Source organism: Chiloscyllium punctatum, chromosome 20, assembly GCF_047496795.1.
Source record: "Chiloscyllium punctatum isolate Juve2018m chromosome 20, sChiPun1.3, whole genome shotgun sequence".
Classification (NCBI taxonomy): Eukaryota; Metazoa; Chordata; class Chondrichthyes; order Orectolobiformes; family Hemiscylliidae; genus Chiloscyllium; species Chiloscyllium punctatum.
In genome coordinates this window covers 73,386,475-73,411,846 of record NC_092758.1, presented here as the reverse complement: position 1 = coordinate 73,411,846, position 25,372 = coordinate 73,386,475, and the positions used below count along the sequence as shown (strand labels likewise).

General features: G+C 42.6%; 1 protein-coding gene across 5 annotated transcripts in view; it reads left to right on the top strand.

The window, feature by feature from the left end:
- LOC140492194 (A-type potassium channel modulatory protein KCNIP1-like) overlaps window positions 1-20,881 on the top strand; it is a 503,740-nt gene extending 482,859 nt beyond the window's left edge. For all 5 annotated transcript variants that reach the window (XM_072591070.1, XM_072591067.1, XM_072591065.1 and 2 more), the window contains exons 5-8: window positions 148-255; window positions 1,471-1,575; window positions 3,853-3,915; window positions 19,870-20,881. In XM_072591070.1, coding sequence (XP_072447171.1) covers window positions 148-255; window positions 1,471-1,575; window positions 3,853-3,915; window positions 19,870-19,917 — 324 coding nt within the window. In that variant the 3' untranslated portion in view covers window positions 19,918-20,881. The remainder of the gene's footprint in view (window positions 1-147; window positions 256-1,470; window positions 1,576-3,852; window positions 3,916-19,869) is intronic.
- Window positions 20,882-25,372: the final 4,491 nt, after the last annotated feature.

The window sequence follows — 25,372 nt, the reverse complement described above, 5'->3', positions numbered from 1 at the left end:
TAAACTGAATGGTTGCCTCTATCTTCTGTGATGTTCAAAATTGGATTGGTTCCTTTAAAACATTTGACCAAATGCACAGGCCCCCAGCTGGCTTGATTTGTATCGATTATCAAAGGACACATTTATTCTGTGATCTTCTAATTTCAGGACTTTGTGATGGCTCTCTCAGTGTTACTGAGGGGTACTGTTCATGAGAAGCTCAGATGGACATTTAACCTCTATGACATTAATAAGGATGGATATATCAACAAAGAGGTATGCAAAATTAAACAAGCAAATACCAGAAATATTATTTAACTTACTGGAGCAATGTTCAAGCCAATTGTGATACTGTATCATACTGATATATGGAATATTAGTATATTGAAGGAATGGTCTTAAGTGGGAGCTAATGTACTACAAGGATGGTCCTCAATGAAGAATTAGTCTGCTCTAGGAATAGTCTTCAACATGGAGTTAGTGTCCTACAGGTATGATCTTCAATGGGTATACTAAAGAAATGATCTTCAATGAGGAGTTAGTCTGCTTGAAGGATGGTCTTCAGTGAGGACTTAATGAATAAGAGGAATGGTTGTAATGATGATTTAATGTACTGGAGTAAAAGTCTTTTGTGATTAGTTAGTGTATTGAAAGAATAATCTTCCATTGGAAAGTAGTGCACTACAGGACTTGTCTTCAATGGGGAGTTGGTGTACTAGATGGATGGTCTTCAATATGAAGCCCTTATACTCGATGATTGGCCTTCAATGGGGAGTCAATGTGAAGTGCTTATGCTCAATAATTGGTCTTCAATCGGGATTTAGTATACTAGAGGGATAATCTTCAAAATGAAGTCCTTATACTCGATGATTGGTCATTAATGGGGAGTTAATGTACTAAAGTGTGGTCTTCATTGGGGAATTAGTATACGAGAGGAATGAACTTTCTAACATACTGGAAGGATGGTCTTCAATGATGAGTTAGTGTACTGAAGGAATGGTCTTAAATGGGCAGTTAATGCACCAGAGGGATAGTCTTCAATCGGGACATAGTGCACTAGAGGAGGAGTCTTCAATGAGGAGTTATTGTACTGGAGGGATGGTCTTAATACAAAGATCTTGTCCTGAATGATTGGTCTTCAATGAGGAGTTAGTGTAGTAGACCATGGTCCTTAATGAGGCATTTTTTGATTTAATTAGCTAATTAGTTCACATGAGGCTGCAGATTTTCTTTTAACAACTGAAAAATATCAATTCCATGAAAGAAGAATGAATAAGCTATCTAAATAAAGAAGATAATGTTAATGATCTTCAATGGGAAGCAAATGTACTAGAGGATATGTCTTGAATGACGAGTTAGTGTATTGGACAATTAATTTTCAATGGAGAACAGTTGTAAAAGTGGATGATCTTCACTATAGCGCGAGTGTAGTAGAGCTGATTGTGCCTCAATTTGGGAAAGTGTCTGAACTTGCTGTTCCTGAAACTACAGGAGATGACTGACATTGTGAGAGCTATCTACGACATGATGGGGAAGTACACCTATCCTGTGCTCAAGGACGATGCTCCACGCCATCATGTGGATGTCTTTTTTCAGGCAAGTTCTTTCAGATTTAAAATTACCAGAATAGGTTCACTGTGGTGGTCTGAATGAGAGCGACTTGTTCGACCTTTCCCCATGGGCCCCAAGTTTGGATTCTTTCCACAATGATGGAATTGTTTTGTGGTTTGGATATGTCAGGGATCTACTCAGTGGGTTTGTGTGACCATGCAGAGTCCCTGCTCCGGTCACAATTGTTCCCGAGAATGTCACTGCTGTGAGGGTTATGGGTTATTCTGAGGCAAGTGGCAGTGTATCTCATCATTTATCAGCTGCAACTAGGACTGTGACACATACTTGAATAACAGGGCAGCAGCAGCTATGTTTCAAAAGGCACTTTATTACTCACGGTACACTTGACAAGGCCTGAACTCCAGGAAACCTGCATCTTATTTATTTTTCTCCTTAGATCAATGTTCCCATGATCCCACATGGTGGCACTACTGGACAAGCTAGATCTCAGAATGAAATCAGACTTGACAGATCATTTTTTTTAGATTAATTAGTTCACATGAGGCTGTAGAGTGATTATAGTTATCTTAAAGCAGAATAAAATCATAAGCTGTTTCCCCACAATATCTATTGCAGAGTCTCAAGTACAGGAAAATTATGCAATGTCTCAACTTTTTAGGATTCTACTTAACTGACCTCTTACAGTTTTTTTTATCATGGACTGTAGAGACAATTCAATATGTCCTTTCCAAATCTGAGAGCTTAAACTTTCTCAATTCTGATAACCTGCAGACTTCAAACCAAACTCTCCTTACAAACTAATCACTTTAGCTGAGGAAACTGGTTCCCAGAACCACCCTTAAACCCCTTCCTGGAGAGAAACTGGACTTGTTTTGAAACTCAACCAATCTGGTCTCCTAACCTAAACTGAAAACAAAGTTAACAGTTGTAAATCCAATAAAACAAAAATGTTTCTAGCTTTAATAATTATTATGGAAGTGCTCTCAAAGTCCTCTCTTTTTTTATTGTGAAAGAACATTATTAACAGAAACAATTGATACCCATCTACGTCTATCTTGAAAACAAATTTCCATTAATGATATTAATATATTTGTAAGTTATACGCCTTTCATCATACCATGACCAACCTCCAACTCTGTTTGGGATTGTGGTCTAAATTCCAATTTCATGCCTTTTTCTTAACAGCTGAGTTTAAAATGTTTCTGATAGAACCAATTCCTTGGTGAGTTTGATGATTTATTTTTGGCATGTTCTATGACTGTGGAAGTGATGAGACTGATGGATTGATTGTCAGTATCATGGCTTACAAGGATAGTGCTAGTTATGCTCAGTCGCCTTCAGAATCCTCTTACTCTGAGCAGCCACTTCATGGTTATGTCCCAGCACTCACATCTTACACAAATTTGGGTGGCTCCATGGTTTAAGAGAGATCTCCCATTCTCTGATCCCTTACCTGTGGCAGTCATAGGTATGACCTTATTGTATGGCTATGTCAGCTCACTGAAATGGGTGAGCTGCTGCTGCTGATGATGTAAATTTCTGCCACCATCTTCTTTAAATATAAGGAACCATGGCATGTGGTGTGGCCGGGGGAAACCACTTCCTGGTGTAACTGGAAGAGCCCTTTGCAATTAACAAGATATAGTTTATTGCATGTTAGCAACTAGTGACAGCTTTCATTGATATGATAGACATTGTTGCAGAGATCTTGAGGAGAACCCAGTGTTAAAATCTTCAAGATACCAAGCTATTCTATCCACAAGTCTACATGATATCATCACAATGGGTGGTGTTTATGCCACTCCTCAGTTTTAACCCTTCCAGGTTTAGCCCACCCATATTCAGATGTAACTACTTATATCTGGGTACTCAGTGTGCGTCAAGCTCTTGCACAGATTGTGAAAATTGCTGCCTGCACCAGCATTTATTGCCCATTCTGAGTTGGCCTTGAGAAAGTTGCGGTGAGCTGCCTTCTTGAACCGCTGCAGTTAATTACCGTGTGCTGTAGGTAAACCCAGAATGCCATGAGGGAGGGAGTTCCAGAATTTTGACCCAGTGATGATGGTGGGCACAGTGACATATTTTGTGATTTGGCGATGGTGCTGCAGTCCTTTTGTCCAGTCCTGTTGCTGGTTATAAACACAGCTAGACTGGCATTCTTGTTCAATTTCATAAAAGTTTCAAATGTAAGTCTACACCAAGATTGTTTCATGCATGGACTAGACCAGTGGAGGAAGTATCTGTGTGTTCCTTATGGAAACATTTCTTAACAATCTTTCATATCAATCTGTACCATCACAGAAAATGGACAAGAACAAGGATGGTGTAGTAACGATGGATGAGTTTATAGAATCTTGTCTCCAGGTAAGTCTCTATGTAATTATTCTTACAGTCACAGTTTGCATGTCTAATTGTACTGATAACTACAAGTATAATTACACTGGCAATCACACCTACATGTGACTCACAGTCATAGTGAGAAGTATATTGTACTGACAATCACGGCATTTACGTAGTTTTAGTTGCACTTACAAGTGGAAGTATACTGACAGTCACACTTGACCATGTACATGTAAGTATGGGGCGACTCCCCATATCTGCAGAATCATTTTCCACAGTTTCAGTTACCCGTGGTTTGCCGCGGCCCACACATATTATTGGGAACCTTCCAGAACCAGGGCCTGAGGACTACCGGGAAGGTAAATTTCCCATTTGAAATGAATGGGTTCGCTCCTATCCGCAGTTTTGAGCTTCCGCAGTAGGTCCTGGAACGTATCTCCCGACGGTACAGGGGCACTACTGTACAGTTCTACCCAGCTAGAATTGTGGAATCATAGAATTTTACAGTAGAGAAGAAGCCCATTTGACCCATCGTATCTGTACTGGGTCACAAAGTAGCTATCCTGCTCATCCCATTCTCCAGCCCTATCTCCATAGACCTCTAAATTCATCACTTTCAAATACATATCCAGCTCTCTTTTGAAATCCCCTACCGATTCCATTTCTATCACTCTCCCAAGTAGTACATTCCAAATTCGAACAGCTCTCTGAGTACAGCAGTTTCTCCTCATCTCACCTTTAGCTCTCTTGCTGGCAATCTTGAAATTGTAACCCTGAATACTGACACCCATGAGTGGAAACAGAATATCCTTCTTTACCCTTTCAAAATAATTCATAATTTTGAACACTTCAATAATAATAAGGTCACCTCTTAATCTTCTCTGCTGCAAGAAAAGGCAGCTCAATTTCTGTAATCTTTCCCTCTAGAGGTGTACCATCGCTTATTTGCTTTTGCACTCTATGCCCCCATTTATAAACCCAAGGATTCTCTAAGCTTTCTTAACAGCTATTTCAACTTGCCAGGCCACATTCAGAGAATCATGCATGTAAACCCTTTGCTTCATTACTCATCTCAAAGTTGTACCTGTGTTGTGTCTCCATGTTTCATCTTCCAAAGTGCACGATCTCACATTTTCTTGCATTAAGATTCATCTGCCAGGTGTCTGCACATTTGGCCAACCTGTCGCTGTCCTTCTAGAGTCACCCAGCATCATCCTCACGATTTATTATTCTGTTCAGCTAGGTGTTATCTGCAAATTTACAGATTTTGCCCTCAACACCCATCTCCAAACCATTTGTTTAATCAGAGAAAGCAAGGTGCCAGAAGTCAATTCCTGAGGAACACCAGATAGATTAGATTCCCTACAGTGTAGAAACAGGCCCTTCGGCCCAACAAGTCCACACCGACCCTCCAAAGAGTAACCCACTCAGAGCCATTCTGCTCTGACTAATGCACCTAACACTACGGGCAATTTAGCATGGCCAATTCACCTGACCTGCATATCTTTGGACTGTTGAAGGAAACCGGAGCAGTGGAAGGAAACCCATGCAGACACGGGGAGAATTCCACACAGACAGCCACCCAAGGCTGGAATCAAATCTGGGTCCCTGGCGCTGTGAGGCAGCAGTGCTAACCACTGAGCCACCATGCTGCCAATTTCCACTTGTTCCCAACTTGACAATCACACATCTATACCTACCCTCTGTTTCCTATGTTTCTGCCAACTTCTAATCCGTGCTGCCAAGGTATCATCAATCGCAAACATTTCTAATTTACTAATCAACCTACCATGTGGCACCATATCAAATGCTTTCCAAAAGCCCAATAACATCTGGCCATAAGGCTCTGGTCAGACCACATTCGTAGTGTCGTGTGCAGTTTTCGGCCCCGCATCTCAGGAAGATTGTATTGGCGTTGGAGCATGCTCAGAGGAGGTTCACAAGAATGGTCCCAGCAATGAAAATCTTAACCTATGAGGAACTTGTGAGGACTTTGGGTCTATACTCGATGGAGTTTAGAAGGATGAGGGGGAATCTAATTGAAACGTGCAGCATACCGAATGGCCTGGACAGAGTGGATGTTGGGAAGATGTTTCCATTGGTAGGAGAGACTAGGACCCAAGGAAACAGCCTTAGAGTCAAGGGAAAACCTTTTAGAATGGAGATAAGGAGAAACCTTTCTTCAGCCAGAGAGTGGGGAATCTATGGAACTTATTGCCACAGCAGGCTGTGGAGGCCAGGTCATTGAGTATATTAAGACTGAGGTAGATAGGTTCTTGAGTATCAAGGGGATCAAGGGTTACAGGGAGAAGGTGGGAGAATGGAGTTGAGAAACTTATCTGTCATGATTGAGTGGTGGAGCAGACTCAATGGGCCGAATGGCCTAATTTCTGTTCCTATGTCTTGTGGTCTTATCTACAGTATTACCCTCATCCACTGCCTGTGTCACCTAATCAAAGAACTCAATCAAATTTGTTTGACTCCAGGATGCCAGGGTCAAGGATGTCTCTGAGCAATTGCATGAAATTCTTAAGGAGGAGAGTGAGCAGCCAGTGCACATTGGTACCAATGACATTGGTTGAAACAGGGATGAGGTTCTGTGGAGTGAGTAAAGGGAGTTCGGAAAGAGGCTGGAAAACAGGACCTTGTGGCTAGTACTCTGAGTTACTACCAGTGCCACATGCTAGTGAGGCAAGGAATAGAAGGATCCGACAGATGAATGTTTGGCTAAGGAACAGGAGCGGGGAAAGAGTTTCAGGTTCTTGGATCATAGGGTCTCTTCTGGGGCAGGTGTGACTTGTACAAGAGGGATGAATTGTACTTAAACTGAAGGGAAACCAAAATCCTTGGAGGGAGGTTCACGGGTACTACTGAGGAGGGTTTACACGAGAGTGGCAGGGGGATGAAAACCAGAGCAGCAGGTCAGTAAGTGGACAAATTGAGGGGAAGGTTAGGACCAATAAGTCTGAAAGGAAGGACAAGCAGAGACAGGTAAATGAGCACAATGGGACTGACAATCTGAAGTATGTTTATTTCAACACAAGGGGAAGGCACATAAACTTAAAGCTTGGAGCAGTACATGGGACTATGATGTTACAGAGACTTGGGTTGAGAGTGGGACTGCTCAAGGTTCCAGGGTTTCTTTGATTTAAGTGAGGTAGAGAGCAAGGTAAAACAGGTGGAGGAATGATGTTCTAAACAGGGAGAATGCACTCAGAGAGGATGTACTGGAGAGTTCATCCACTGAGGCAATATAGGTAGACCTCAAAAATAAGATGGGTGCAATCTCTGATAGGATTATACTATAGACCCCCAAACAGTCACCTAGATATTGAGGAACAAATATGTTGGCAGATTATGGAAAGATGCCATAAGAACAGGGTTGTGATAGTGGGTGACTTTATCATCCCAATATTGACTGAGATTTCCTTAGGGCAAGAGGCTCAAATGGGGCAGAATGGGGGCCACACTGGACTTATATTGGCTAATGAGCCTAGTCAGGTGACCGAGCTTTCATGGAAGAACAATTTGGAAACAGTGATCACAATTCTTTATGTTTTGAAATAGCTATGAATAAGGATACGTCAGGACCTTGTGGGAAGGTACTAAATTAGGGGAGGGCAGATTACATTAGTATTAGGCAGGAGCTAGGGAGTGTTAATTGGGAGGAACTGTTATGTGGGAGTTATTTAAAGACCTGCTGGGAGAGTTCAGAACTGGCACCTTCCAGCAAGGAGGAAGGACAAGGATGGACAAGGACAAGTAAAGGACTCATGGATAACGAGTGGGATTATAAATTTAGTCAAAAGGGAAAATGAAGCATATGTAAGGTTGAGGAAGTTAAAATCAGACACTGCCTATGTGGAATATAAAGAAAGCAGGAAAGAACTCAAGCAGGCAATTAGGAGGGCAAGGAGGGGCCATGAAACGACCTTGGCAAGTAAGGTTAAAGAGAATCCCAAGGTATTCTAAAAACCAAAAGGATAACTAGGGAGAAGGTAAGATCAGTCAAGGATAAAGGAGGGAATTTGTGCTTATAGGCAGAGGATGTAGTCGAGATTCTAAATGAATATTTTATGTTGGTATTCACCCAGGAGAAGGATATGGAAGATAGTGAGATTGTTGTGGAGTATGCTAATATGCTCTGGCATTTTGAGATCAAGCAATGTGATGTTTGGTGTCCTGAAGAGCATTAAGGTGAATAGGTCCCTAGGGCCTGATGGCATCTACCCCAGGTTATTGAGAGAGACAAGAGATGAGATTGCTGGGGCCTTGACCAAGGTCTCTATGTCCTCGCTAGTGACTGGAGAGGTCCCTGAGGACTGATGAGTAGCTAATGTTGTTCCTCTGTTCAAGAAGGGAAATAGGGACAATCCAGGAAACAATAAACCGGTGAGTCTCACATCGGTGATTGGGAAACTATTAGAGAGAATTCTGAGTGATAGGATTTAAATTCACTTGGAAAGGCATGGCCCACTTAGTGACAGTCAGCATGGCTTTATGCAGGGCAGGACTTGTCTTACTAACTTGATTGAATCTTTGGAGGAGGTGACGAAGGTGCTTGATGAGGGAAGAGCAGTGGATGCTGTTTACATGGATTTTAGTAAGGCTTTCGGCCAGGTCCCTCGTGGTAGGCTCATCCAGGAGATTAAGATGCATGGGATCCTTGGTGACTTAGCCATTTGGATTCAGAACTGGCTTGCTCATAGAAGGCAGAGGGTAGCGGTAGAAGGATGTTTTTCAGCCTGGAGGTCAGTGACTAGTACTGTTCTGCAGGGATCCATATTGGGATCTCTGCTGTTTGTGAAATATCTAAATAATTTTGATGAAAATGTAGATGGTGTGTTAGTAAGTTTTCAGATAACATAAAGATTGGTGGAGCTGTGGATAGTGTAGAAGGTTGTCAAAAATACAGTCAGTTGCAGATACAGGCAGAGAAACGGGCAGATAAGAGTTTAATCCGGGCAAGTGTGAGGTGCTGCTGTTTGGGAGATCAAATGTTAAGGAAAAGTATACAGTTAATGGTAGATTATGGTTGGAGTGCTATGGTTCAAGTCCATAGGTCCCTGATAGTGGCCATGCAAGTAGATGGGGGGTAACGAAGGGGTATGGCTTACTTGCCTTTATTGATCAGAGCATTGGTACAAGAGTCAGGATGTCATGTTGCAGCTTTATAAGACTTTGGTTCGGCCACACTTAGAGTATTGCATTCAATTCTGGTCACCACATTACAGGAAGGATGTGAAAGCTTTGGAGAGGGTGCAGAAGTAGTTTACCAGGATGCTGCCTGGCTTAGACGATATGAGCTATAAGGAAAGGCTAGAAAAACTCAGGTTGTTTTCTCTGGAGCAGTGGAGGCTGAGGGGAGACTGGAAAGAAGTCTATAAAATTGAGATGCACAGGTAGAGCTGACAGTCAGCTCTAATCTAATACTAGGGAGCATGCACTTAAGGTAAGTGAGTGAAAATTCAAAGGAGATGTGAGGGGCAAGTGTTTTACACAGAGATCACTAGGAGTCTGGAACATACTGGTGGTGGAGGCTGATACGCTGGGACCATTTAAAGGCTTTTAGATAGACACACAAATATGCAAGGAATGGAGGGATATAGACTAAGGTCAGGCAGAAGGGCTAAGCTTAATTTGGTATCATGTTCAGTCCAATATCATAGATCAAATGGCCCATTCCTGTCCTATATTGTTGTATGTTCAATGTTCTGTTGTTTGTGTTCTATGTTTTATGACTTGACCTGCCCTTGACAAAGTCATGTTGACTGTACAGTAATAACATATTTTTCTCTGTATCTGTGTTTACCTTCTCCTGTATTGTGGTCTCTATCCATTCTCCCACTATTGATGATGTCAAGCTGAGAGGTCTGTAATTTCCTGGGTTATCCTTGTCCCTTCCTTAAATTACTGTGTCATACTTACAATCCTCCAATGCCCTGGGAGTAATCCTGTGTTCAGATATGCCAGGAAGATTTCTGTCAACGGCTCCACTATTTGCTTCTTTACTTACCCCAGCAATCTGGGATGCATCCCATTCAGACCTTGCAACTTCTCTCCCTGGAGTGTTGCCAGCCTTTTTAGCACCTGTACTTTATCTATCTCTAAATTGCTCAGTTGCTCAACACCCACATTTTCAACAATGCCATTCAGTATCTTATAATTGAATAATCACAGAAGGAAAATATTAATTTAGTATAAATGAACAATCACACTTCATGTGTAATCACAGTCACACTTAGATGTGTGATTGTATGAACAATCACACATACATATGTAATTGAAATCACATTTAGATGTTAATTGTATGTAAGTGTGTAATTGTACTAACCATCATGCCAACATGTTTCATTGTACTGGCAGTCACACCTATATGTGTAATTGGACTTACACTCCCACCAATATGTGAAGGTTTACTGACAGTCTTACCCATACACTAACTCCACTTTGAGTGTGACATTTGGGAGGGACCCACAATTTGTAACTTATGCACTGCACACTGGAGTCAACACCAAACTTTAGGTGAAATGAGGGGTGTTCAATCACAGCCTGCGAATATAGCCCAATTCCTACTTGACGATTCAGCGATTGAGCTCAATGACCACTTACTGCAGTGGGTGAAAACTTCACACAATCCTGGAACAGGTAGAATAAAAATAAAGAACTGAAGATGATGGAGATCTGAAGCAAAAACAAAATGCTGGAGAAACTCAGCAGGTCTGCTAGCATTTGTGGTTGACCGAGTCATCAGCCATATCTGACCCATTTCCCACACTTCTGGCCTCACCCATTCCCTCCCCTTACAACAGCGATAAATTCCCCCTTGTCCTCACTTTCCACCCCAGAAGCTTCCATATTCATAGAGTCATAGAGATGTACAGCATGGAAACAGACCCTTCGGTCCAACCCGTCCATGCCGACCAGATATCCCAACCCAATCTAGTCCCACCTGCCAGCACCCGGCCCATATCCCTCCAAACCCTTCCTATTCATATACCCATCCAAATGCCTCTTAAATGTTGCAACTGTACTAGCCACCACCATTTCCTCTGGCAGCTCATTCCATATACCTACCACCCTCTGTGTGAAAAGGTTGTCCCTTAGGTCTCTTTTATACCTTTCCCCTCTCACCCTAAATCTATGTCCTCTAGTTCTGGATTCCCCGAACCCAGGGAAAAGACTTTGTCTATTTATCCTATCCATGCCCCTTATGATTTTGTAAACCTCTATAAGGTCACCCCTCAGCCTCTGACGGTCCAGGGAAAACAGCCCCAGCCTGTTCGGCCTCTCCCTGTAGCTCAAATACTCCAACCCTGGCAACATCCTTGTAAATCTTTTCTGAACCCTTTCAAGTTGCACAACATCTTTCTGATAGGAAGGAGACCAGAATTACATACAATATTCCAACAGTAGCCTAACCAATGTCCTGTACAGCCACAACATGACCTCCCAATTCCTGTACTCAATACTTTGACCAATAAAGGAAAGCATACTAAATGCCTTCTTCACTATCCTATCTACCTGCAACTCCACTTTCAAGGAGCTATGAACCTGCACCCCAAGGTCTCTTTGTCCAGCAACACTCCCTTGGACCTTACCGTTAAGTATAAGTCCTGATAAGATTTGTTTTCCCAAAATGCAGCACCTCGTATTTATCTGAATTAAACTCCATTTGCCACTTCTCAGCCCATTAACCTATCTGGGCTGTTGTAATACGAGGTAGCCTTCTTCGCTGTCCACTACACCTCCAATTTTGGTGTCATCTGCAAATTTACTAACTGTACCTCTTATGCTCCCATCCAAATCATTTATGTAAATGACAAAAGGTAGAGGGCCCAGCACCGATCCTTGTGGCACTCCACTGGTCACAGGCCTCCAGCCTGAAAAACAATCCTCCACCACCACCCTCTGTCTTCTACCTTTGAGCCAGTTCTGTATCCAAATGGCTAGTTCTCCTTGTATTCCATGAGATCTAACCTTGTTAATCAGTCTCCCATGGGGAACCTTGTCGAACGCCTTACTGAAGTCCATATCGATCACATCTACCGCTCGGCCCTCATCAATCTTCTTTGTTACTTCTTCAAAAAACTCAATCAAGTTTGTGAGAATGATTTCCCACGCATAAAGCCATGTTGACTATCCCTAATCAGTCCTTGCCTTTCCAAATACACGTACATCCTGTCCCTCAGAATTCTCTCCAACAACTTGCCCACCACCGACGTCAGGCTCACTGGTCTATCATTCGCTGGCTTGTCCTTACCACCCTTCTGAAACAATGGCACCACGTTAGCCAACCTCCAGTCTTCCGGCACCTCACCTGTGACTATCAATGATACAAATATCTCAGCAAGAGCCCCAGCAATCACTTCTCTAGCTTCCCACAGAGTTTTTGGGTACACCTGATCAGGTCCTGGAAATGTATCCACCTTTATGCATTTCAAGACATCCAGCACTTCCTCCTCTGTAATATGGACAATTTCATGGTGTCACCATCTATTTCCCTACATTCCATATCTTCCATATCGTTTTAAATTAGATTAGATTCCCTACAGTGTGGAAACAGGCCCTTTGGCCCAACCAGTCCACCCCAACCCACAGTAAATACTGATATCTCCCCCATTTTTTGCAGCTCCACACAAAGGCTGCCTTGCTGATCTTTGAGGGGCCCTATTCTCTCCCTAGTTACCCTTTTGTCCTTAATGTATTTGTAAAAACCCTTTGGATTCTCCTTAATTTTATTTGCCAAAGCTATCTCATGTCCCCTTTTTCCCTCTTAAATAGACTCCTATTGCCTTTATACTCCTCTAAGGATTCACCCAATCTATCCTTTCTATAACTTAAAGAAGCTTCCTTCTTTTTCTTAACCAAACCCTCAATTTCTTTAGTCATCCAACATTTCCTATACCTACCAGCCTTTCCTTTCACCCTAACAAGAATATACTTTCTCTGGATTCTTGTTATCTCATTCCTGAAGGCTCCCCATTTTCCAGCTGTCCCTTTACCTGCGAACATCTGCCCCCAATCCGCTTTTGAAAGATCTTGCCTAATACCGTCAAAATTGGCCTTTCTCCAATTTAGAACTTCAACTTTTAGATCTGGTCTATCCTTTTCCATTAGTCCTACCATCCCCGGGATCAGCTGGTAAGCCTTCACTGCTCTCCCTCCAGGGCAAGAGCATCCTTCCTCAGAAAAGGAGACCAAAACTGCACACAATATTCTAGGTATGGCCTCACCAAGCTCCTGTAAAATTGCAACAATACATCCTTGCTCCTGTACTCGAAACCTCGAGCAGTTAAGGCCAACATACCGTTTGCCTTCTTTACTGCCTGCTGGACCTTCAGCAACTGTGCATAAGGAACCCAGGTCCCACTGCACACTCCCCTACTCCCAATTTACAGCCATTCAGGTAGCTTTTGCTTCCAAAGTGAACAACCTCACATTTATCAAACTTACACTGCATCTGGCATTGTTTTGTCCAGATCATGCTGAAGGATCTCTGCATCCTTGTCACAATTCTCCCTCCCATCCAACTTGGTGTCATCTGCAAATTTTGAGATGTTACATTTTGTTCCCTCATCCAAATCATTAATATTATTGTGAATACTGCTGGAGTCCCAGCACTGATCCCTGTGACACCCCACTAGTTACTGCCTGCTAATTTGAAAAGGACCCATTAATTCCTAATCTTTGTTCCCTTTCTGCTAACCAGTTTCCTAAACATCTCAATACACTTCCCGCAATCCCATGCATTTTAATCTTGCACATTTGAAAGTTCAAATATACCACATCAACTGGCTCCCCCTTGTCAACTCTATTAGTTACACCTTCATAGAATTCCAACAGACTTGTCAAGCATGATTTCCACTTCACAAATCCATGCTGACTCTGTCTGATCCTGCCACTACTTTCTAAATGCTCCACTATAAATTCCTTGACAATGGATTTGAGAATTCTTTCCTGTGGCTTACTGGTCTATAATTCCCTCTCTATCTCCCTTTTTGAATATTGGAATAACATTAGCTACTCTGCAATCTGCAGCAACTGCACCAGAGTGCATAGAATCTTGGAAAGTGACCACCAATGCATCTGCTATTTCTGGAGCCACTTCCCTAAGTACTCTAGGATGTAGATTATCAGGCCCTGGGAATTTAACAGCTTTCAATTCCCTCAATTTTCCCAGCACCATTTCTCTACTAATATTGATCCCCCTCAGTTCTTCTTTCTCACTAAATTTTGCATTCTCTTCTGGTATCTGATTAGTGAAGACAGAACCAAAGTATGTATTCAGTTGCTCAGCTGTTTCTTTGTCCCCTCTTATATCTTCCCCCATTTCCTCTGTAGAGGACCTATGTTTGTCTTCACCAATCTCTTCTTCTTCACATACCTATAGAAACTCTTTGTGTCAGTCTTTATATTCCCTGCAAGTTTACTTTCATACTGTATTTTCCTCTTCTTAATCAATCCCTTGATCCTTCTTTGCTGAATTCTAAACTATCCCCAATTCCCAGACCTATTATTTTTCTTGGCCAATCGGTGTGTTTCTTCTTTAGATCCTCTTTTGTGAGCCATAGATTGACCCTAGTACCCATTTTGATTTTGTGCCAGACAGAAATAACTAGCTGTTGCAGTTCCCTCCTACATTCCTTTAATGTTTGCCATTCCCTATCCACCGTAATCCCTTTACCTAACTCTCCCCAATCTATCAAGGACAAATCAAGCCTCATATCTTCTTAGTTTCCTTAAGATTCAGCACCCGAGCCTCCATATCAACTCCGTAGTCTCCAGCTTGATTTTTAAAAATTCTATCATGTTATGGTCGCTCATCCTCTAGAGGTCTCACACAGTTAGAATGGCAATGATTCCCTTCTCATTATACAGTACCCTTTCTAAGATGGCTGACTCTCCAGTTGGCTTTTCCACATAGTGGTCAAGAAAACCATCCCGTATACACTCCAGGAATTCCTCCTCTATGACATTGTGGCTCATATGATTTGCCCAGTCTGTGCGCAGCGTAAAATTACCCATGATCACTGATATTCCCTTATCTCATGCTTCTCTAATTTCCCATTTAATGCCATTCTCAACATCACCACTGCAGTTTAGGGCTTATAAATGACACCCATTAATGTTTTTTACCCCTTGGTATTTCTCAACTCTCCCCATAAGTCTCCACATTGTCAGAGCTAATATCCTTTCTCACTATTGTGTTAATTTTCACTTTAACCAGCAATGCTACTTCACCACCTTTTCCTTTTTGAATGTCCTTCCTAAATACCGAATACCCCTGGGGCATTCAGTTCCCAACCCTGGTCACCCTGCAGCTCTGTCTTTATAGTCCCAATTATATCGTACCTGCTTACATCTATCTGCACAATTAGTTCATCCACATTATTGCAAATGCACCGCATATTAAGGCACAAGGCCTTTGAAGCTTGTCTTTTTAACATTGTTTGTCTCGCTCCCAATATTTTTTCTCAATAGCCCAATTTTGTGCTTGGTTTCTCTGCCTGTCACTTTCCTTATTCTATCTCCTTTTGTTTTTGTCCTTACTGTCTCCTTCTCTGACTATGTACATAGGTTCTCATCCCTTGGCATATTAATTTAATCTCTCCCCAACCGCTCTAGCAAACACTCTCCCGAGGACATCAGTCGCAGTCCTGCCCATATGTAACCTGTACAATTTGTACACGTTTCACCTCCTCCAGAGCCAGTGCGAATGCCCTGGGAATCTGAAACCCTCCCCCGACACCATCTTTTCAACCACATATTCATCCAATATATCCTGTCATTTTTACTACACCAGTAGTACTCCCAAGATCACTACATTTGAGATCCGATTTATTAACTTCATTCCTAGCTCCCTATATTCTATTTTTAGGACTTCATCCCTTCTTTTTTTATCTGTGTCACTTATACCGATGTTTACCACGACCACTGGCTGTTCACCCTTCCCCTCCAGAATGTCCTATACCCACTCTGAGACATCCTTGACCCGAGCACCAAGGAGGTAACATACCATCCTGGAGTCTCATTTGCAGTCACAGAAACACCCACTACAATTAAGCCTCCTATAACTATTACCCCTTCTCTCTGCAACAGAACCAACCATAATGTAACTGTTCCTTGACAATGCTCCTTCAATAAACCACTGTTTGGTAGTGGTGACTACACCAATGTAAATCCTTTTTTTATTTCAAAAATATACTTTATTCATAAAATATTTTGATAATCTGTACAATTGGTGGTGCCATTCATAGGTGCACCTTGCATTTCCTTACATACAGAGATCAGAATTAATCATTCATATATACTGGTCTGTACATTTACCATCCAGTGGAGCCCATTGATCTTCTTTGGCAGGCAGACGTTACACCGATGGAAATCTTCACCCAACAGCCAATCAATATCATTGCAGTCATCTGTTGGACACTTGCCTTCACGTGAACTCAGAGGGTGTTTTGCTGAGGTCCTCCTTCTGGTAGTGATGACCGTGCTGATGCAAATCGTCACAGTTTTCTGCTGGACCTCACAGTCCTCTGCTGAACCAGATGGGTTTTTCAGACAATTGACAATGAAGTCATGATCATGATCATCACTAGAATCTGAATTCCAGATTCTTTTTCATTGGATTCAAATTCCACTATCTGCCATGGTGGGATTTGAACTCATGTCCCCAGAACATTACCTGGGTCTCTGGATTAAGTCTAGTGATAATACCACTAGGCTATCACCTCCCCTTGTAACACCTGCCCATTTCCTTCTTCCCTCCTCACTATCCAAGGCCTCAGACAGACTTTTCAGGTGAAGCAGTAATTTACCTACACTTCACTAAATCTTCTCAACTATATGTTCCTTTGGACTCACAGCGAGGAATCACTGAAACAACTGCACAACAACATCAATGATATCAACAATTCACCCCATCATCAGACTTACCATGGACTACTCTTCAGAAGCAGTGTCATTCTTGGATACATGCATTTCCATCATGGGCAGATACCTCAGTATCTCACTCTACCACAAGCCCATGGATAACCTCATGATGCTGCACTTCTTTAGCTTCCACGCTGAACATGCTCAAGGAGCCATCTCCTAAACAGAATCTGCTCCAATAAGGAGGAATGCAACGGACACCCAAAGATTTGAAGAACATGCTCAACTCATTGATCACCAGTTCACGCATGCCAGAGTGAAAAATGTAATGACCTCCTCAGAAGACAAACACAGGTCACGACCGATAGAGTCCTCTTCATTGTCCAGTGCATCCCCAGAGCAGAGGCACTACACCATGTTTTTCGCAGCCTTCAACATGTCATCGATGACAATGACCATCTCGCCAAGATTATCCCTATGCCTCCAGTTCTTGCCTTCAAACAACTACCAAACCTTAAATAGACCATCATTCAGAGCAAACTACCCAGCCTTCAGGACAACATTGACAACAACCCTGCCACGGCAACCTCTGCAGGACATGTCAGATTATCAACATGGATACTACCATCGCACATGGGAATTCCATCCACCACACACCCAGCAGATACTCAGCTGACTTGCCCAAAATTGTCTCTCTCATACGCTGCAGACAAGGATGCCCTGAGGCATGGTATATTGGCAAGACCAATAAATGAATGAACACCATGCAACAATTGGCAGACAGGGGTGTTCCCTCGCGGTCCAGGAACACTTCAGCGGTAAAGGACATTCAGCCTCCGATCTTTGGGTAAACATCTTCCAAGGCAGCCTTCAAGATACACAACAACACAGAATCGCTGAGCAAAATCTGATAGCCACGTTCTGTAATCATGAAGACAGCCTCAACAGTGATCTTGGGCTCATGTCGCGCTACATGTGACCCCACCACACTGTCTGTATCTGTAAAATCTTCCTTACTGTCCTGTTGCAGCACCATCACCTTGATAACGTGTTATTAATCTCTACCTTAAATAGTTTGTACAGTTTTGAATTACTTGTTACTTTGGTTAGCCTCTCGCCATGCGAATCATAGACCTATCATGTTATTCCAGTCATTTGGTTTGACTCACCTTATTTTTAATTTTTTTATAATTATATTTCTGCCTCATTTAATCATCCTTTTACTTTTATTTAGTTGTTGACACTTTACTTACACCGAGTTTGAAGAATGTGGTGCTGGAAAAGCACAACCAGACAGGCAGCATCTGAGGAGCAGGAGAGTCGACGTTTCGAGCATAAGCTCTTCATTAAGAATGAGGGGTGGCCCAAGGGGGCTGAGAGATAAATGGGAGGGGGTGGGGGTGGGGCTGGGGGGAAGGTAGCTGGGAATTCCATTGGTCGATGAATTTGGGGGTGAAGGTGATAGAGTGGAGCAGATAGATGGGAAGGAAGATGGACAGTTCAAAATGGCGGTGCCGAGTTGGAAGGTTGGATCTGGGATAAGGTGGAGGGAGGGAAATGAGGAAACCAGTGAAATCCACATTGATCCTGTGTGGTTGGAGGGTCACAAGGCAGAAGATGAGGCATTCTTCCTCTAGGTGTCATGTGGTTAGGGTTTGGCGATGGAGGAGGCCCAGGACCTCATTCCTGATGAAGCGCTTATGCTTGAAACATCGACTCTCCAGCTCCATGGATGCTGCCTGACCAGCTGTGCTTTTCCAGCGCCACACTCTTCGACTCTGATATCCAGTCCTCACTTTCTCCCACTTTACTTACACTGTCTGACACTTCGATCACCTACAGAGACCTATAGTTTGACCTGTGGACATTCCACTCTCACCATTCATATGATCTTTTGATCTCTGTTATAAATTGTGTGCCTACGTGCCTCTCTGCACCTGATGAAGGAGCAGTGCTCTGAAAGTTTGTGATTTCAAATAAACCTGCTGGACTATAATCTGGCACTGTGTGATTTCTGACCTCGTCCACTTCAGTCCAACACCATATCTTCTCCACTTTATTTACTGCTCACAGTATGGTCTCCTCCAGAAAAACAGACATTGCTGGAGAAACTCAACAAGTCTGGCAGGATGTGCAGAGAGAAAGTGGAGTTAACACTTCAGATCCAGTGACTCTTCTTCAGAACTCTACATTAGAGGGATGACATGCAGACTAAGTGACTGCTTTGTGATTCTGTCTGTAAATTGACCCCGAGTTTCCAGTTACCTGCCACTTCAATACACCACCGTATTCCCTAGCCAACATTTCAGTCTCAGGCCTGCTGCAGTGCTCCAGTGAAGTTCAACGTAAACTAGAGGGCTCTTCCCCCAACGGTACTTACAGCCTTCAGGACTTAATATCAAGTTTAACAATTTTAGTATGTGAATATCCTCCTGGATGTCCACTGCCTACGCCCAAGTACTGTTTTGTATACATTGCTCCCAGCACGGCCAATCCATTTTCAACTCTTGTTCACACCCCACCCAATTTATCTGCTCTCAGCTCGTCATCAGCAATCTCTTTGTTTGCCTATCCCATCTCTGTCTCCCACCTCTCTCTGGGCAAACTGTTCTTAGTTTTAAGATGCTGTCAACATGTTTCATTATAAATATACCACTGACCAGCAGCAGTGCTCCCCCCAAGGTGGGAGGGTAGCATTACAGTGTGACAGGTTTACCAATGCAATTTCCACTCTCACTACAAAAGTAGGAATTGAGCATGAGAAAGAACGGAGGGGAGAGTTTGTTCAAAGATTATATTTTTAGTAGAGTTCAATTCTTAGACACAAGAGATGAAGATTAGACATAGTCACTGATTTAGTAGGCTGGGGATCATTAGAACTGGTCTGAGGGAATGTTTTGATGTAGGAAGTCAGAGAAACAGGGTAACAAATATGTCAAAAACAGTTCAGACTGTGGTGGAGCCTCAGCCTTTTCTGAATTTTATAGGTTTCAGTGAATAAGACAGTTTCACTCAGTATTGGCTGGTCACAGAGGGTGGTCCCAATCTGTTTGTCTTTAAAGTTTAATCATCTGGAACACTCTGTTTCTTCCTTTTTTTCAGGATGAAAATATCATGAGATCTTTACAACTCTTTGAAAATGTGATGTAGCCACCCAGAAGGAGCTCCCAGACAGTGGGATATTCATCAGACAGTTTGAGAGAGGGATTCTGCCTGGACATTTCTTCTGTTTATGCATGTTTCCTGCTGGAGTAGTGTCTAACCAGAAAGAGATTCTGACACATTGATTTTCTACAACAAAAAGCCCATAAATGTGCAAAGAACTTTTAACAAGCCATTTTTGATGAAAGCATGATCCAATGTCGAGGTGTGTAAATGGGAATCAGAGATTATTTCCACAGCTGGTGTATTAATCTGACTGCTATCCAATCAGACTCACAGCACAAGTATAGAACTGCTCACTACATTCTATTTATCTTTATTCCTTTCCTTTTTTCTTTACTCTCTTTCCTTTGTTTCTTGTTCCTTTGTCCCTGCCTCATTTTTCACTTCTTCTCCTACAATTGTGTTGCTTATTTCTCATTATCTGTTGCTTTTACTGTCTCTGTCCATCCTTCACTGTTTACTCCCCCTCAGTCCTCAATTCTGCCCTTGTTTCTTTCTTGTTCCCCCTTTTAATCTCTTGTTCCTTTCCCATTCTCTCTCTGTCTCTCTCCCTTTCTGCCAAACTTGCTTTGTTCCTCTCCCCTTTTCTGTGTCCCTTCCATTTTCTCTATCAGTCCTCCTTTGTCTGTGTAGTAGCTCACTGCGTTTCTTCCTCTTCAAGATGTCATCAACTACCTGACGTTCAGTTTCTGTTTCTGGGACCTGGATTTGTCAGATTGTGCACTTTTTATAAATCTGCCTTCTCATACCCAGAAAATAAGCAAAATAGCCAATGCAATTGTGAATTATTGTTTTGTATACATGCTGCAAAGCAATGGGTGGAGATTGGCGTGGACTCTAACAGCTGTGATATTTTGCTGAATGTAAGATGTCAAATATGCTCTGTCGTGTCATTCATTGTTAGTATTATATGTCATTAAATAAATAAATTCTCGGAGCCTTTCTTGGAGATAGAGTGGGAGCAAAGTTGCTTTGGATGGTACCTGTGCACATTCCACACTAAACACTGACAGGCAGCTGTGAATTCCCTGGTCCAGCCCATTCCCCACAATTCTGACAGCCCTGAGTATGACACATTCTGTTCAAATAGTATTTTTCTGACGTTTCAGTCCTTTTACGTTTGGAAATAATTAGAGTTGAAAATTTTTTATAAAGTAAATTTCTGTACAACTCACATCATTGCATTAGGATCATTCACGTCACTAGGGCCAAGGCAAGGGCTGGGTTGGGTGTTAGCCAGACCTTTCAAATCATTCCTGAACCATACAGGAATGGCCATTCCTCCTCCTCCGGCTCCCACTGCCCACTCAAACCTCCCCATCACCTGCCCATGACCGTCCCCTCATCCAATGAAGGAAAGCATTCCTTGTGCCTTCTTTACTGCCTTATCTACCTGTCCTATCATTTGTGAAGTCTCTCATTTCCTCCACTCCTCTCAGTAAGAGCATAAGAGCTAGGAACAGGAGTAGGCCATCCAGCCCTTCGAGCCTGCTCTGCCACTCAATACAATCATAGCTGATCTTTTCATCAACTCAGATTCACTTACCTATGCTCTCACCATAACCCTTAATTCCTTTATTGTTCAACAAAATCTCCCTTAGCTTTAAAAACATTTCCTGAAGTAGCATCAGCTACTCCTCTGGGCAAGGAATTCCATAGATTAACACCCTCTGGGCAAAGAAGTTCCTTCTCAATTCCATTCTAAATCTGCTCCTTCTAATCTTGAGGCGATGTCCTCTTGCTCTAGCTTCACCTCCCAGTGGAAACATCCTCTCTACTTCTCCCTTATCTATTCCCTTCATAATTTTACATGTTTCTGTAAGATCCCCCTCAATCTTTTGAATTCCAATAAATATAATCCCAGTCTACTCAATTTCTGTTCATAAGCCAACTCTCTCAACTCCAGAATCAACCTGGTGAACCTCCTGTGCACCCCCTCCAGTGCCAGTAGATCCTTTCTCAAGTAAGGAGACCAACACTGCACACAGTACTCCAGCTGTGGCCTCACCAGCATCCTATGCAGCTGCAACATAACCTCTCTGCTTTTAAACTCAATCCCTTCAGCAATGAAGGACAAAATTCCATTTGCCTTCCCAATTACTTGTTGTACCTGTAGACCAACCTTCTGTGATTCATTCACAAGGACACCCAGGTCCCTCTGCATAGCAGCATGCTGCAACAATTCACCATTCAAGTAATAGTCCTTTTTACTATTACTCTTATCAAATTGGATCACTTCACATTTATTAACATTGGATTCCATCTGTCAGATCTTTGTTGACTCACTCAAAGTATCTATGTTCTCTGCAAAGTTTCATAGTCCTCTGCACACTTTGCTCTGCCACTCAGTGTCCATCTGCAAACTTTGACACCCTGTAGTGGTCCCCAACTCCACATCGTCTGTATAAATTGTGAATAATTGCAGTCCTACCACCCACTGATTGCCTATTCCTTCACTTTGTTTTCCCTCCCCACCAAATATCTAACCTTACACTTCTCTGTCACTTATCCATTGCCCTGCTGTTCACAGCTGCCCCCTTCACTATCACCTACCCAGCCAAATCTTTTGTGACATCTGCAGATTTCCCAATCATGCTCACATTAAAATCTAAATCGTCAATATATCCCACAAATAGCAAGGACCCAACTACAGGGTCTATGAAGCACCACTGAAACCATTTTCCATTTGCAAAAAACATTCATCAACCATGACCCTCTGTTTCCTGTCACTGAACCAATTTTGGATCCAACTCACCACATTCCCATCTATCTCATGAACTTTAATGTTTCTGATCAGTCAGCCATGTTTGGATGCCTTACGACAATCCATGTAGATCACATCCACTGCAATTTGCTCATCAATCCAACTTGATACTTTCTCAAAAGATGCTATTGTAAGACAGAACCTGCCCTTAACAAAACCATGGTGTCTATTCCCAAGTAATCTGCGCCTTTCCAAGTAACAGTTAGTTGTGTCTCTCAATATTGACTGTAGTAATTTGCCCACTATTGTGATCTGACTGTCGGCCTGTAATTATTTATATGTGACACCCTTGTTCAACAAGGGAAGATAAAAAGTGGTAACCATAGGCTGATTAACTGAACATCTCATGTTGGAAAAGTATCGGAATCAATTAGTAAGGAAGTAAGAGCAGAACATTTGGAAAACCATAATCTGATCAAGTAGAATCAATCATGGCTTCATGAAAGGGAAATTGTGCCTGACTAATTTATTAGTTTTTCAAGGAAGTCTCAACCAGATTATTAGAGGGGAACTACTAGGTGTATAGTATTTGGACTTCTAGAAGGTGTCGGAGATGGTAACTCACAAATGGTTAAGTCACAAGATTAGAGCACACAGTGGCATGGAAAGAGAATTGGCTAATGGACAGAAAACAGTGAGGGGTTTATTCTCAGGTTGGCAAGTTGCAATCAGTGGAGTTCCACAGGGATCAGTGCTGGGACCACTACTGTTTACAATATTAATGACTTGGAGGAAGGAAGTGAAGGTACTGTAGCCAAATTTGCAGCTGACACAAAACTAAATGAAGACAGGTTGTGAGAGGGATTCAAATAGTTTACAGAGAGATATTTATAGGTTAAGTAAATGGGCAAAAAGTTGACAAATGGTGTATAATGTGGGAAAACGTAAAATTGTTCACTCTGGTAGGGAGGACAAAAGAACAGAATATTATTATTTAGATGTAGAAAAATTGCAGAATGCTGCAACACAAAGGGACTTAAAGATACCTGTGCATGAAACCCAGAAAGCTAGCACATAAGTGCAGCAGGAATTCAGGAAGATAATTGGAGTATTGGTCCTTATTTCTAGAGTTTGAGGATTGGGGAATCTTACTGTAACTGTAGAGTGATGATTAGAGTAGATCTGGCATAATGTGAGCAGGTTTGATTAGATTACTTACAGTGTGAAAACAGGCCCTTCGGCCTAACAAGTCCACACTGACCCTCCGAAGCGCAACCCACTCAGACCCATTCCCCTACATTTACCCCTTCATCTAACACTACCGGCAATTTAGCATGGCCAATTCACCTAACCTGCACGTTTTTTGGTCTGTGGAAGGAAACCGGAGCACCTGGAAGAAACCCACGCAGACATGGGGAGAATGTGCAAACTCCCCATAGACAGTTGCCTGAGACGGGAATTGAACCCGGGTCTCTGGTGCTGTGAGGCAGCTGTGCTAACCACCATGCCACCCACAACTGGTCTCCTCATTTAAGGAAAGATCATTTTATTGGAAGCAGATCAGAGAGGTTGACTTGGATGAGCTCCAGTACAGAGGGATTGTCTTATGAGCAAAAGCCTCACAGGTTGGGACTCTACTCTCTAGAATATAGAAGAATGAGGTGTTCTAATTGAAACATACAGGATTCTTAAGTGACCTGACGGGCTAAATGCTGAGAGGATGTTCCCCCTCATGGGAGAGTCAAGGACCAGAGACCACAGCCTCTGATTGGAGGGATGCCAATTTGCGACTGAGCTGAGGAGGAATTTATTTTCTCAGAAGTTTGAGAAACTTTGGAACAGAGAGCTGTGGGGCAGAGACATTGTGTTTAATTAAAGCTGTGATAGATAGATTCTTGATCATTATGGGGCAAATGCAAGAACATGAACATGTGAAATGTTGGATCATCCATGATTCTATTGAATGGTGGAGCAGGATTGAGAGCCAAATAGTCTACTTCTGTTCCTATATGTTATGGCCTTATGGTCTTAGTTGGCCTTTCCCTTGCACCCTTTTTGAATAATGGTACGTCATTATTCCCAAACTCTCCCATCCTCTGGGACCTCACCTGTATCTAGTGAGGATGGAAAATGATCCTCAAAGCATCACGTATGTTTTCCCTGGCTTCCTTTAACAGCCTGGAATGCAATCCATCCAGCCCTGACCAGTCTAAGAATAAAGGGTAAGCCAGTCCGGCCTGAGAAGAGGAAGAATTTCTTCACTCAGAGAGTTGTGAGCCTGTGGGATCCTCTATCACAGGAAGCTGTTGGGGCCAGCTCATTGCATATAGTCAAGAGGGAGCTGGATGTGGCCCTTGTGGGAAAAGGGATTGAGTGATATGGGGGGAGGGTCAGAATGTGATACAGGGATTGCCATGATCATATTAAATGCTGGGGCAGACTAGAAGGGCCGAATGGCCTACGCCTGCATCTATGGAGAGAAATTAGAGCTATCGTTTCAGGTCAACTGACCTTTCCTCAGAACAGAGACAGTGCCTGCTCTCAGAGATTTGAGTGCTGCATGCCAGTTTTACACACACAGTTCCCAGATTCTTCTTACTTCCCTTAATGCGATGTGGACATTTATTTCCATCCCTAATTGCTACTGAACCAAATAGTTTGCTTGGCCATCTCAAAGTTGGTGAACTACATTGATGTCACATCTGGGCCTAACTTATGGCAGATTTCAAAGTGGTT